The 13,308-nt window shown below is 38.6% G+C and overlaps 1 protein-coding gene across 1 annotated transcript; it reads right to left on the bottom strand.

Annotated features, from left to right (window-relative positions):
• Positions 1-7,458: 7,458 nt before the first annotated feature.
• Positions 7,459-9,520, bottom strand: SAM-2 (S-adenosylmethionine synthetase 2). The gene is given in 3 exon segments (XM_008229574.3): positions 7,459-7,743; positions 7,745-8,647; positions 9,380-9,520. Coding segments are annotated over 2 exon segments (1,182 nt in total). The 5' UTR covers positions 8,645-8,647; positions 9,380-9,520; the 3' UTR covers positions 7,459-7,461.
• Positions 9,521-13,308: the final 3,788 nt, after the last annotated feature.

Below are 13,308 nucleotides of genomic sequence, written 5' to 3'. Positions count from 1 at the left end.
TGGTGGTCATTGCATATACTTAATTGAAATCACTTGAACTACAAACCTTTTAATTTTAGTATATTTGTATCAAAAGAATGCTATGTATTTTGCTCCTGTAATCATAATCAATGTAACTTTCAGTTGTATACAAATTTTGGTACCATACATGATTTTCTAGAAGGAAAAATGAAGTTTATACATGATTTTATGGTTGTTGAACATTCGTTCTCTTATGTTGTTCTTTGGTTTGTAATGTGGAGTAACCTTTTGTCTTTCCTACACATTGGGCTGTGCATTGTATCTTTGGTTGTTCTTTGGGCTTCACCCTTCTTGCTGTTCGTTGATCTTTAAGATGCCACTTAATATTTGTCATAAAATAAAATACATGTACAAGAAGAAGTGAATTGTTTCAACATTGGTAAGGCTTATTGTGATAAAACTTCACACCTACTAAGTTGTGCAGTCTTTACAGACAATTAATTTGAAGGACAGTGTCCGTGATCACTTAATTGTGACTCATAGATTCATCGATATACAATCTTAACATGCCATACCATATGGTATAATTCTATGCGTGTGTTTTTTCTTCTAGCATAAAAGTTACACACCAGAAATTGAAATTAACCAGATATAATGCTTGTACATTGTGGTATAGAGATGCAAAGGGCAGTGCGTGAGCATTGGAAATCAGGAAATCAGAAAATGGACGCATCACGCATGCATGACAAATGGACTGCATGCAACAAAACCAAATCACCACATGTCCCTTATTCCTTGAATAAATAAATAAACTATTCAATTTTGCCTACTTTTCCACCAAATCCCAGTCCACCAGACTCTTCTTTTTCACTATTGCCCTGCACTGCATGTATAACCGTACATATCATTATGACAAATTTGTCGGCCCCCTTCAACCTCATGAAAATATAAGCTTCTCTTCTCTTCTCTTCTCTTCTCTTCATTTCTGTGTGACTTGATATTTGAGAGAGAGAGACATAAAATAAAATGGAGCCTTTGGCATTGCTCAGAGTCACAATGGGCTTAGCTCTTCTTCTTTGCTTTGCTGCTTGCACAGGTGCACAATTCAAAATTAATTACTACTTTTTATTTGTAATATTATCTGCGCTGCTTTGCTCTCTCTGCCTTAGTCAATGCATGCAAGCACATTGTCACTTGCAGGAATTACTTGTACACCTCTAACTCTGGGTTGCCTTTCACCTTGCAGAGTCAAAAGGAACTTTGCTACTCAAGATGATCAGGTAATAAAAGGTGTTGGTGCAGTTTAATATTTTTAAAAGAGATTTGATGAGACGTAGTAGGGCAGTGAGCTCGCCCCTTCGAATTCGTCTTCCCGTATATTAGAATAATTTAAACCATTGCTTGTAAGAGAGATGTGTTTGTTTGTTTTATATTGTAACATGTGGAATGAAATTTGAATATTGTACATGTAGGATATCGGAAACAGTGGGACAGCAGCTAGAGCTACATGGTGCATAGCTATGCCATCGACAGATGTTGAAAAGCTTTACCAGAATATTGATTATAGCTGCGGGCAAGCAGGAATTGACTGTAGGGCCATTCAGCCAGGTGGCAGTTGCTTCAGGCCAGACAATGCAGTATCGCATGCTTCAGTTGCCATGAACCTCTTTTAGAAGGCCACTGGGAAGCACCCTTGGGACTGCTACTTTAAGAGCATCTCCACCCACAAGGGCAAAGTCTAGGGTAAGGGCAAGTAAGGGCTGTTACTTATTCACGTGAATAGTATCAGCCTTTGCATTTAATTCCACCCACAAGGGCAAAGTCTAGGGCAAGTCTAAGGCAATTACTATTCATTGTATTTTATTTTCTATTTTTTTATAGTTTAAACCATTAATTTTGATAATCTTTTGTAATTAAATTTTCGGATAAGATTTTCACCCTCTAAAATTGTGCCACGTCTGATGTAGAACAAATGTCAGATTTTATCGCTTGAGTTAGAAAAAGGGCGTAGTGGGAATTTGCAGATTTGTCGTCCGAACTCCGATTAGGACGCAAAATACCATTTCGGAAAGGGAACGACGCCACGAGTCAAACTCACGGCTTTGCCGTGATGTATGATGGATTTTGGTATTTTGAGGTCGTTTGGCCTTCCAAAACGGCATTTAAAGTTTCGTAGTTAATTTTCAGTATTTTAGATTTTAATAAAAATTATTCAAAGAAAATTCCTTTTAAAATTGTGCCACGTGTCAAATGTTAGATAACATTTTCAGATATTTTTAAAAAATTTAATCTCAGATTTTAGATAAGATTTTCACCCTCTACAATTGTGCCACGTGTCAAATGTCAGATAACATTTTCAGATATTTTTAAACAATTTTAATCTCAGATTTTTATAAGATTTTCACCCTCTACAATTGTGCCACGTGTCAAATGTCAGATAACATTTTCAGATATTTTTAAAAAATTTAATCTCAGATTTTTGATAAGATTTTCATCCTCTCAAATTGTGCCACGTGTCATCTCAATCTTCTAAATCCGTCTATAAACTAGACCTGATTTTCAAACCCCTCACACCATCTCTTATCTATTCCTTCATTTCTCAGATTGTAGAAAACACATTCTACTCTCAATGTCAAACTTGTTGAGGGTGTTGGAGAGGCAACAGAAACAAAGGGAAGAAACAAGGCGTAGACGTGCTCAAGAAGATCGGGAAGCCGATGAAGAAGAGGAACTACTGCTTGCAGCAGCGGTGTGTATGATGGATCAATCAAGGCAAAACCGTCGTCCTCGTGCCCCGAATGTGGACAGACATAGGGAGTCTCGGGGTAAGAATCTCATGGAGGATTATTTTATCCCAAATCCGTTATATCCTGCTTCTAAGTTTCGAGAAAGATATAGAATGCAACCACATTTGTTCCAAAAAATCATGCATGATATTTGTAATTACGACACATACTTCATTCAAAAGCATGATGCTGTTGGAGCTTTAGGTCTTATCCCGGAGCAAAATCGACGCTTTGCGGATGCTTGCTTATGGGGCATCTGCAGAGCAGGTGGATGAGATTGCAAGGATGGGAAAATCTACTGTCCTAGAGTGCTTGGTGAGATTTTGTGATGCAGTGGAAAATTTGTACACGAGGGAGTACCTTCGCAAACCAACGCCAAGAGACCTGCAACGGCTTCTACAAAAAGGCGAGGCCCGAGGTTTCCAGGAATGATTGGAAGCATCGATTGTATGCACTGGCAGTGGAAGAACTGCATCCTACTTGCTTGGCAAGGGGAGTACGGGAATCGGAAGGGCCAAAAAAGTATAATTTTGGAGGCCGTAGCTTCATTCGATTGTTGGGTTTGGCATGCCTTCTTCGGGGTTGTCCGGTTCTCGAATGACCTCAACGCCCTTGGTCAATCCCGGTGTTCGATGAGGTATCTGCGAGGTCATTCCCTGTGTCACGTACCAAATCAACAATACCGTTTACTCTGGTGCGTACTACCTTTCCGACGGAATTTATCCTAGGTGGACGACATTCGTGAAAACAGTTCCGAATCCCCAATCCGAGAAGGAAAGAAACTTTGCTTCCTTTCAAGAAGGTTACAGGAAAGACGTGGAGAGGTGTTTCGGTATCTTGCAAGCTCGTTGGGCAATTATTAGAGGTGCTGCTCGGATGCTAGATGAGGAGGTGCTGCGGAGTATTATGATGACTTGCATCATCCTTCACAACATGATTGTGGAGGATGAGTATGACTATGATGCTCAAGAGGTGTTTGAACCCGATCCAATGAACACATCGTTGACAAGAATATATGAAAGGCCGATTGGACCAAATGGACTACCACTGGAGCCCGAACCCATACTTCGGGATGGTCAATTCAACAACCCCATGATTGATCGGTATCAAGAAATGCAATCTTCATATGTTCACGAGATACGTCAACGTGACTTGATCGAGCACTTGTGGGAGATGAAAGGCAATCACAATGGATGAAGTCAAGATTAGTGCTTTGTTTGGACTTATGCCTTGTTTTTAATTATACTTAATTTTGTGTGTGGTTTTTTTTTTGGAATTAGGCTTTTTATTATTATGCTTTTATGTATGGTTTGTTTTGTATGTTGTTTGCAATCAATGAAGGTTTTTTTGAATTAATATTTGTTTTGATGCTCAAATGTTTTTAATAAATAATCATTTAATTTAATGCTTTTTTGATTGAATAAAAAGGGAACAATACAACAAATTAAAGGATAAGGGAACAATACAACAAATGAAAGGAAAATACAACAATACAACAACTTAAAGGATAATACAACAATACAACAATACAACATATGGCAAAGGTGTTTCAATTGCTTCCTAATGGTTTTCATCATTTAACCAATCCGTATTGCTAGGTCCGTCGTCATTGAAAAGTTTTTTCCTCATCACATCTCTTCGTCGTAGCTTCCAATAAGCCTTTGTTTCGGGAGACATATGGCTCGTATCCATAGCCATGATTTTAATCTCTCTATCCTCTATGTCTTTTTCTTGTGCCATTTGTTGTTGGAGAACAAATGCTTCCTCTCGTGCCTTGTCCATTTCATCTCTTTTCAAGTCTCTCTTCATTCTTAGTGAGGCGCTCTTAGCTATTTGCTCCAATAATTGTACACAATCATTGGTCGAAGTGGCCCCTCTCTTGGCCTTTGCCGCCTTTCTCCCAATAGGTCTTGGCGGACGTGGCACAAATGGTGACTCCGTTTCCATTGGGGAGTCCAATGGAGAATCGGTTGATGTTGAATCGTGGAGTGGCGTCTCATTCATCACAACCGGCGGACCGGTGGGAATAATTTTGAATCTCGAACAATCCTTCACAATTTCCCAACATTGGAAATGCACGAAACTTTTTTTGCCTTGCCCCATGGCACCGAACCACATTTGTGCTTGTACCATCTATTAAAAATAAATAATTGGAAGTGCAAGAAACAAAAATTATTATGCAAGAAAATATAAACTATTTTGAAATGCAAAAATAAAATTGATTATGCAAGAAAATATGGACAAATTAAAGGTGCACCAAGAAAAAAGAAATTATGCAAGAAAAACAAATAGAATATGCAATAAAAAAAGTGACATTGAATTGATTAAAATGGCAATTATAAATATTTTACCTCATCGGTTAAATTTTGACCGCTTTGAATGTTCGCCTTTGCTTTTGTCAAGGCATTTCTCCATTTCCCTAACTCTTTATTAAGAAGTTTCCATCTACTAGACAACGCCATTTCGGTCCAAATAGAACCCGATCTTTGACAAAATTCTCCATGAATTTTGCTCCACATGTGATGAAACTTCATCTCATTACCCGTGATAGGGTCATGACTAATGTTCACCCAAGATTGACACAACGCAATATCTTCATTCGTTGACCACGAGCCTCCGACTTCAATAGAAGATGCCATTTGTTTTTTTTTATACAAATGGAAAGTAGTAGAAAGAGAGTAAAAAATATTTGAAGGAGAAGAGTTTGTATGGAGAATTGGTGTGGAAGTGAAAAATGTAAGTGGAGATGAACAAAAAAATTGGAAGGAGAAAAGTTTGTATGAAGAATTGGTGTGGAAAGTGAATAATGTGAGTAAAGAGTAAAAAATATGGGATGGAGAAGAAATTGTATGAAGATTTTAGTGTGGAAAGTAAATAAAATGGTTAGGTATTTATAGAGAAAAAATACAGAATTTTTGGGTATTTTTTAAAAAAAAATTCAGATTTTTTTCGATTTTTTTAGCCAAAAAGGAGGACCGTCGGATTGGAAAAATTCCATCGGAGAGTCCCGTCGCGCCACGTGGCACCGGACAAGACTTGCCCTTGGGCTTCCTCGGGCTCGTGGGACCCGCCACCAAAGGCTACGGGCCTCGAGTGAACTCGGCGTCGCAGCCTTTCCCCTAGCCCGACTGCTGGAGATGCTCTAATGGCACCGGCTTAGTCGTTTTGAACCCATGTATGTACGTTTTAATCTTTCATTTTGGCTTCTTCTTCGTCGTTCTCATTCTCCTTAATTATATATAATTAATTGCTTAACGTGATGTGATGTATGGCAGCTGTTGGCGGTTGTGAGTATGCAGTGTGAGACGAGAGGATCATCTTCATCGGTTGCTTTGTTTGTTTGCTGCTGTAAATCTTTTTCTAGTTGTTATTTTGACGATTATTGACTCTTGTCTAAATTCTAATTTGCATTTTCAGTAATAATATTAAATTATTAATCTACCAGTCCAGACTCCTCTCCTCCTGGTCAGCCTCTTTATATGCATCCATGGTCTCCCAACTTGGACTAAATTAAACCGTTCATTTTCACTCAGCTCAGCTTATTAACCACGGCTCAATTTTAATGGCCTAGAATGGTCTGTGCTATAGTAATTGAGCCTTTTCTTTCGACTTTTATTTTAGGGAGTTTCACTAAAACATCTAAAATAGGGGCTGAAATTATAAAAAAACTCAAACACACTCAAAACCCATCATTACACACACTCAAAACCCATTTATAAACACACCTAAAAAATATATAATTGTTGATTTTGGAGTTGATTTTGGATGTGTTTCTATGTTTAAATAGTGTTTGGATTTTTTTTTATAAATACATGTCTAAGATTAGGTTTATTTATAAATTTGTATTTTATTAATGGTATTTTTATCGATTGATAAAAAAAGAAAAAAGTGAAATAAAAAGATAAAGTGAAAATAAATAAACAATAAATCTAAACCTCGGAAAATAAGTATTTGACAAGTAAAAAAGTAACCCTGATTTTATGTTCAAAGTTGCAAGATAAGATACATTCTGATTCTGTCCTATTTTTTCAGAAATATCCCAACTCCAACATAATTACGAAAGTCAAATAGAAGTCCCAACATAATTACCGCCATTCGAATGATGGTAAAAATAAAATAAAATCTTGTAATGATCTACTTTGATCATTCCCCATTTGATCTCAACATCCAATTAAATCTCTAGCCAACCCATAAACACGTAAATGCGATGTGGGGGAACCCTAAGAGGGTGTTATGGCCGACAAGGGCAAATTGTAAGCTCAAATAGAAGAGAGAGAGAGAGAGAGAGAGAGAGAGAGAGAGAGAGAGAGCAAAGCAACAACTCGTTTATTATTTTCTTTCTGTGTTACAAGTCCGCTTCATCAATGTATAATGTATGAGCATGAAATTTAATTTTGAGTTAGTTCGGAATTGGATAGCTAAACTGCCCTGCTGGTGGATATAATAAGCGTGCCATCAATTTGAACAAAATTCTCTTTCATTATAGAGTAGAGACACTGGTGATGAAGACAACATATTACAGAAAAATGAAATAAGAAGATAAACCAAAAACAAATAATAGAAAAAGGGACCTTCAAAAGTATGAAATTAGAACATTAGAAATTTGTTTTAGAGTGTAGAGCTGCAGCAGCAAGTAAACACACGAATTATTCATCCAGTGCCAATTAATGCAAAGCCTTCCAACAGCAGGGACATGACTTGTTCAATCTCAAGCTCAAGACTGAGGCTTCTCCCACTTGAGGGGCTTCACAACCTCCCAGGTGAAGTCGGGGTCATCCCTTCCAAAGTGTCCATAGGCAGCCGTCTTCAAAAACCTTCCGCCCCCACCCCTCTTGAGGTCCAGGTTAATGGTGATCATTCCAGGCCTGAAATCGAAGGTCTCCTTCACGATTTTAAGGATCTCCTTGTCTGGAATCTTTCCAGTTCCGTATGTCTCGACGAAGACCGACAATGGCTCAGGCACACCAATGGCATAGGAGACCTGCACAAGGGCCCTGGCGAGCAAGCCCATTTGCTACAATGCTCTTGGCAGCCTGCCTGACAATGTAAGCACCACTCCTATCCACCTTGGTAGGGTCCTTTCCAGAGAAAGCACCACCACCATGGGCTCCCCAACCGCCATAAGTGTCAATGATGATCTTGCGTCCAGTGAGACCTGCATCACCGTGAGGGCCACCAATCACAAAGCGGCCTGAGGGGTTAAGGTGGAAGATTGTCTTCTCATCAAGGTACTTCTCTGGGACAACAGGCTTAATAACATGCTCCTTGAGGTCAGCAGCAATCTCATCGTTTGTGACAGTCTCATCATGCTGGGTGGAGATGAGGACAGTGTGGACACGCACTGGAACCATAGCTCCATTTTCATTGTAGTACTCAACAGTCACTTGGGTCTTGCCATCAGGTCTCAACCAGGGGCAGGTACCATTCTTCCTAACCTCAGTGAGGCGAGCACCAAGCTTGGTGGCGAGCACATGGCTAAGGGGCATCAATTCAGGGGTTTCATCAGTGGCATAACCAAACATGTGACCCTGGTCACCAGCACCAATCTCCTCAGGTTTCTTGGTGAAGTGACCATGGACACCCTGGGCAATATCCGGGCTCTGCTGCTCAATGTTAACCAGGACCTTGCAGTTATCAGCATCAAGACCTACATCATCAGAAACAAATCCAATGTTGCGGCAAGTTTCACGAACAATCTTCTCATAGTCAACGTTGGCCTTGGTGGTGATCTCTCCAAATACCATGACCATGTTGGTTTTGGTGCATGTCTCGCAGGCAACCTTGCTGTCAGCGTCCTGGGCAAGGCAGGCATCGAGCACTGCATCAGAGATCTGGTCGCACAGCTTGTCGGGGTGACCCTCGTTCACGGATTCAGATGTGAATAGGAAAGTCTCCATTCTCTACACATCACAATAGCATAACAAGACATCTTAATATCAAGCTAAGCAGGGTACCCACCGTAGTATACTTTATGCAACAAAGAAAAGTCAATAGCTCCAACAAAGTGAAAGAATAAATGTCATAAAAAGTTTGAAATTGGTGGCAAACATATCAATTATACTTTTACAAAAGTATTATTCCCAGAAAAGCAAATACAGAGTGAACAAACAAAGAACAACCACATCCCTAAAGAATAACATCAGATCAGACATAAGGCTGAATAGAATCTACATCCCTAAAACAGATTGACATCCTAATAATTGAGTGAACTAGAACATCATGGTCATCTTCAAGAAAAAGGGATTTGTTTGGGAAAAATATCAACCATTAAACAGGGTTGTTCTGATAATGACACCAGTCTCAAACCAATCTTCAGAATACGTAATAGTACTCATTAAATAAGCAACACAATGAAAATCAAATACCCAAAATCTGTAGATTACAAGCAAATGAAATGAAGAGGTCACCAGATCTGCAAAATTTACTACATAAAATTCTACGACTTCAATTTGACTTGTCGGTCACAAGCAACCGAGGCAAATGATAACAAAAACGACAGCAAGCCTCTAAGATCTCTCATATTTCCAAACCAAAACCATATAAACCACCAGATCTGCATGCATTATAGTGAACCCACAAAACATAAAGACATGAAAAGCAAAAATTCATAGGAAAGAGCGCGAAAATGGTACCTCTGAAGCGCAGATCTGAAACTCTTAAGAAGTTGGAGGGAAGAAGGAGGCTGTGCTTTTCGAACCAGACCCCTAACGCAGAGAAAGCGGAACTTAAACGACTACAAACGTCTTTTTGGAGCCTTAATTTCCTCTTATCCGCTATTTATAGATCCAATCTCACCAAACCGGTTTACCGGGATCGTCCGTTTCGGATTGTCATCAACCATCTAACGGTTGCGAAAGGTAGCTTAAAAGCATAAAAAAGTTTCAGCCGTTGGATGTGAGCGAATCCAGGGATGAGATAATTCCGGAGTTTGGTAAGAGAGAATATCTAGTATTTGGGCCGTAGGTATTACCGGCTACTGCTGGTCTTTCACCAACCCTAACCGGTACTCGGCTGACTGGCTTGGCTTAACTAGCTTGGCTGGCTACTTTCAAGGATAACGTTTGTGAAGGTTGAACGAGGACAAGATTGGGTGCATAATACATTTTGACTATTCATTATTAGCATTAATATCAAATCAATATATATATATATATCGATCTCTTAGACTACAGCGGTCCACGAGGTTTGTGGTTACTCACCGTTGGATGTAAATTCAACGATTCACTCATTCTTGCACTCATTTTAAGAAAAAATTTTAAATCGTTAGATTAACATACAATGATGAGTGTGTACCACAAATCTCTTGAACCCCTGTAATTACAGAAATCGAGGCTATATATATATATATATATATTCATAATATTAAAATTAAAATAGTTTCCGTTTTCATATAATTAATTAATTAACTTAACGGCTAGTGGGATTTGTTTGGAGAGAGTGCATTTATTTCATAACCCATTAATGAATAGGAGGAGGAATATATAAATGAAGGTATTTTAGTAGTGAAAGTACTAAAATAACCTTGTGGTCTTATTTTAGTAGCGGTGAAGTTGCAATGGCATTTTGGTCTTATTGACACGGCCACCGACAACCGACAACGCAGTGGAGAAAACTGAGCTGGGAACCTAGCCTTATTAAAGACACTGAAAGCAAGAAGGAAAGACACTGAAAGCAAGTGTCCTTCTCAAGGACCTCATTTCTTGAAAGGGAAATGCAGAAGCAGGTAATGATAGAAATAAAACACAAAGCAAAGGAAGGAATGAAATGCAAATTGAGGTAAAAAAATCATGAGTTCGTCGGTTGAAGTTTGCTCGGTAAGGAAGTGTTAAGTGAAAGCTGGCATTACTGCCACATTGCTCCTTTTTTCTTCTTCTTCTTAGATTTGAAATGAAAAGGACAAAAATGGGTGAGGTATCATTCTGAAATTCAATTATTGCGTGTTATAGAAACAACTATGCCTTTGTTGACTTGTATACGTGTACAACTATATATATACTCCATATATTTATTTATGAACTCGAAATAAATACAACGTTCTAGAGAAGTAGACTAACATCCTCGTTTCAAACAGCGTCCTAAATAAAATCAGAGGTTACTCAACCTCTAACCAAAACAAAAAGAATCGAATCCTTGGAGAACAAGTAGTTGTTAAGCTAAAATAAGGGTATTGTTGATCAATCGGATTCCATATCTTGACATAAAATAATATTTAAAAAAAGTATTCCATATGCCATTCAGAATTTGCATAAATCCGGATGAATGCTTGTTTTGTAATATTAGGGGATATTATAGTCATTATTGATGAGAGAATATATTCGAGTCGAGAAGGTCATGGTAGGAGCCAGTTAAAGGAGCACGTGATATGCATGAGATCAAATGCTTTTTGAGGTGGGTTTGGTTTATCCTCATTAACAACTGAGTTTGTAAAAAGTCTTTGGTCACAAGTCAAACTCATTGTTGTATCAACATATGTACCTCTCTTTAATTAAGGTAATTAAATTCATCTGATATTTGGTCGCCAACCCAATTGAGTCATTGACCAACGCACACTAGCTCTTTTTTTGTTTTTTTTCTTGGAGGAGGGAGGGCACTATGGGGATTTTAATTTAACCAACCCAACCCATTGAATTTGAGAGTTGAAGCCATGGCTGCTGCTGATGATGATGATTAGATGACGAGGAAGCAACTAAGCAAAAAGCGAGAAAGGGGCAGTTGGGATTTATTTAGGGATAAGCTAGGTGCGTTTCCCACTTCCTCCTTCCTTCTTCCACCTTCTTCCTACTTCCCACCCATCAAAAACTAACCAAAAAGTTGAGACGATGGATTCTATCACTATCTGCTAAATTCCCAAAAGGTTGGGAACTTGGGGCAACCGGCACGTACCTGTTGTCTTGCTTGCTTGCTAGCTTGCTTGGTGAGACGGATTTGTCACTTGCCTATAATAAATCTACATCCAGATTCCACAACCACATGGACCTTTTTATTTTTTGGGGCAATAAGGTTTGGTGAAATATGGAAAACCCTCACAGCCAAGTTTTTAACTTTTATTTGAGAATAGTCACAAATCGGCTCTGCATGATGATGATCCTCGTCGTCGTCATTCTTGTTTTCCAAAGGAAAAAAGATCGTCATCAACGTTCTTGCATAGAAGCTTCTTCTATATGCACCCAAGTCTTTGATTAGTGTACCCCTTGGCAGAAATGATTGAAAAAGGACGCAGTCTTCTTAACAATACGATATTTCTTTCAAATTTTCCATTTTATTTTCGTCTCAAAGGGGGTTGGTGATTTATTTTCTTCTCAAAGGGCTCAAAAGGGGGTTGGTGAAGTTGTTGTCCGCCTAAGCTGATGAGGAGTTGATATCGTCATTTGTGACTAGTCCAATCCACCACCAACCAACCAACTCTTATCCATCAAGCAAATAATATAGGACCTTAAACAAAGTTATTAAACCCTATAAAACACTTACACATCACATGCTTATAAGCTTGGCCAAATCCATTGTCTCAGAAGCCATAATCTTACTTAACAGATTCGCTGCCTAAATACGTTCACGAAAAAGAAGACAAAACAACATATGAATCTGATTTGCCACCTATAAACCCAAATAGGCTGCCATGACCTTTCGTCGGCTTAGGAGTCAAATTGCCCCGAATACCTCTAAAACCTACCAGCATAAAGTTCCCCACTATTATTAACTAAAATTTGCCACTCCTAAACCTCAACAACCCTTTATGTGATTTACTAATTCAACCATGTTTGATTTCACATAAGGAGCAACTACCCGTTTGGGATTGCTTCTATATGAAGCAGGGGCTTTTTATATAATAATAATAATTATTTTTTATTAGAAAAACATCGAAACCACTTGAAAGTGATTCCTACTAAGTGTTTTTCTGAAAAACGCTTTTATGAAACGTGTTTGAGACTGCCTCTGAAATGACTAAAAACATTTTATGTTATGACAAAGTTTTCCCATGAAGCCCTTGAATTCTTAACAAAAAATTGACATTCTATAGAAACACTTGTTATCAAAAGTACTTGTTATAAATAAAAAAATTCCCAACAGGCGCTAACCATCTATACCTTGCTCGTGAGGTATTCACAATTCCAGATTGGATGGAGTGTTCAAATATTGTATTGTATTTTTAACATTCGGGTATAATAAGTTCTGGATAATTCATAGAAGGCCGCTTCTTCCATGGGTGTTGTTTTTTGTAGTCACCCCCATGCCGAGCCGTTTGGGATTGCGGGCCTCAATCTTTGTTAATGATTTTGTTTAATTTTTAAACCAGCGGCCCTACAGTGTACAATATCTTGGACACAATTTGTCAACTTCATCGCATTGGGCGACATGGAAAAAAATACTCTTGTTAGATCCAGCCGGACTATACATTAATGTGTGAGATGCATTAAGAGGCACGTTCTGCTCTCATGCATGTTGATGTCATTCTGAACAGAATGCAATGTAAGAAATTCCATCATTAAAATAAGGCCTTTCTCTCTCTTTTCCTTCACCAGTTCACCAGCATTTACCTTGAAGCTTATTAATCCCATGAAAA

The sequence above is a fragment of the Prunus mume genome, linkage group LG4 (genome assembly GCF_029339155.1).
Source record: "Prunus mume cultivar Tortuosa linkage group LG4, ASM2933915v1, whole genome shotgun sequence".
Classification (NCBI taxonomy): domain Eukaryota; kingdom Viridiplantae; phylum Streptophyta; class Magnoliopsida; order Rosales; family Rosaceae; genus Prunus; species Prunus mume.
This window is presented reverse-complemented; position numbering and strand designations above follow the sequence as displayed.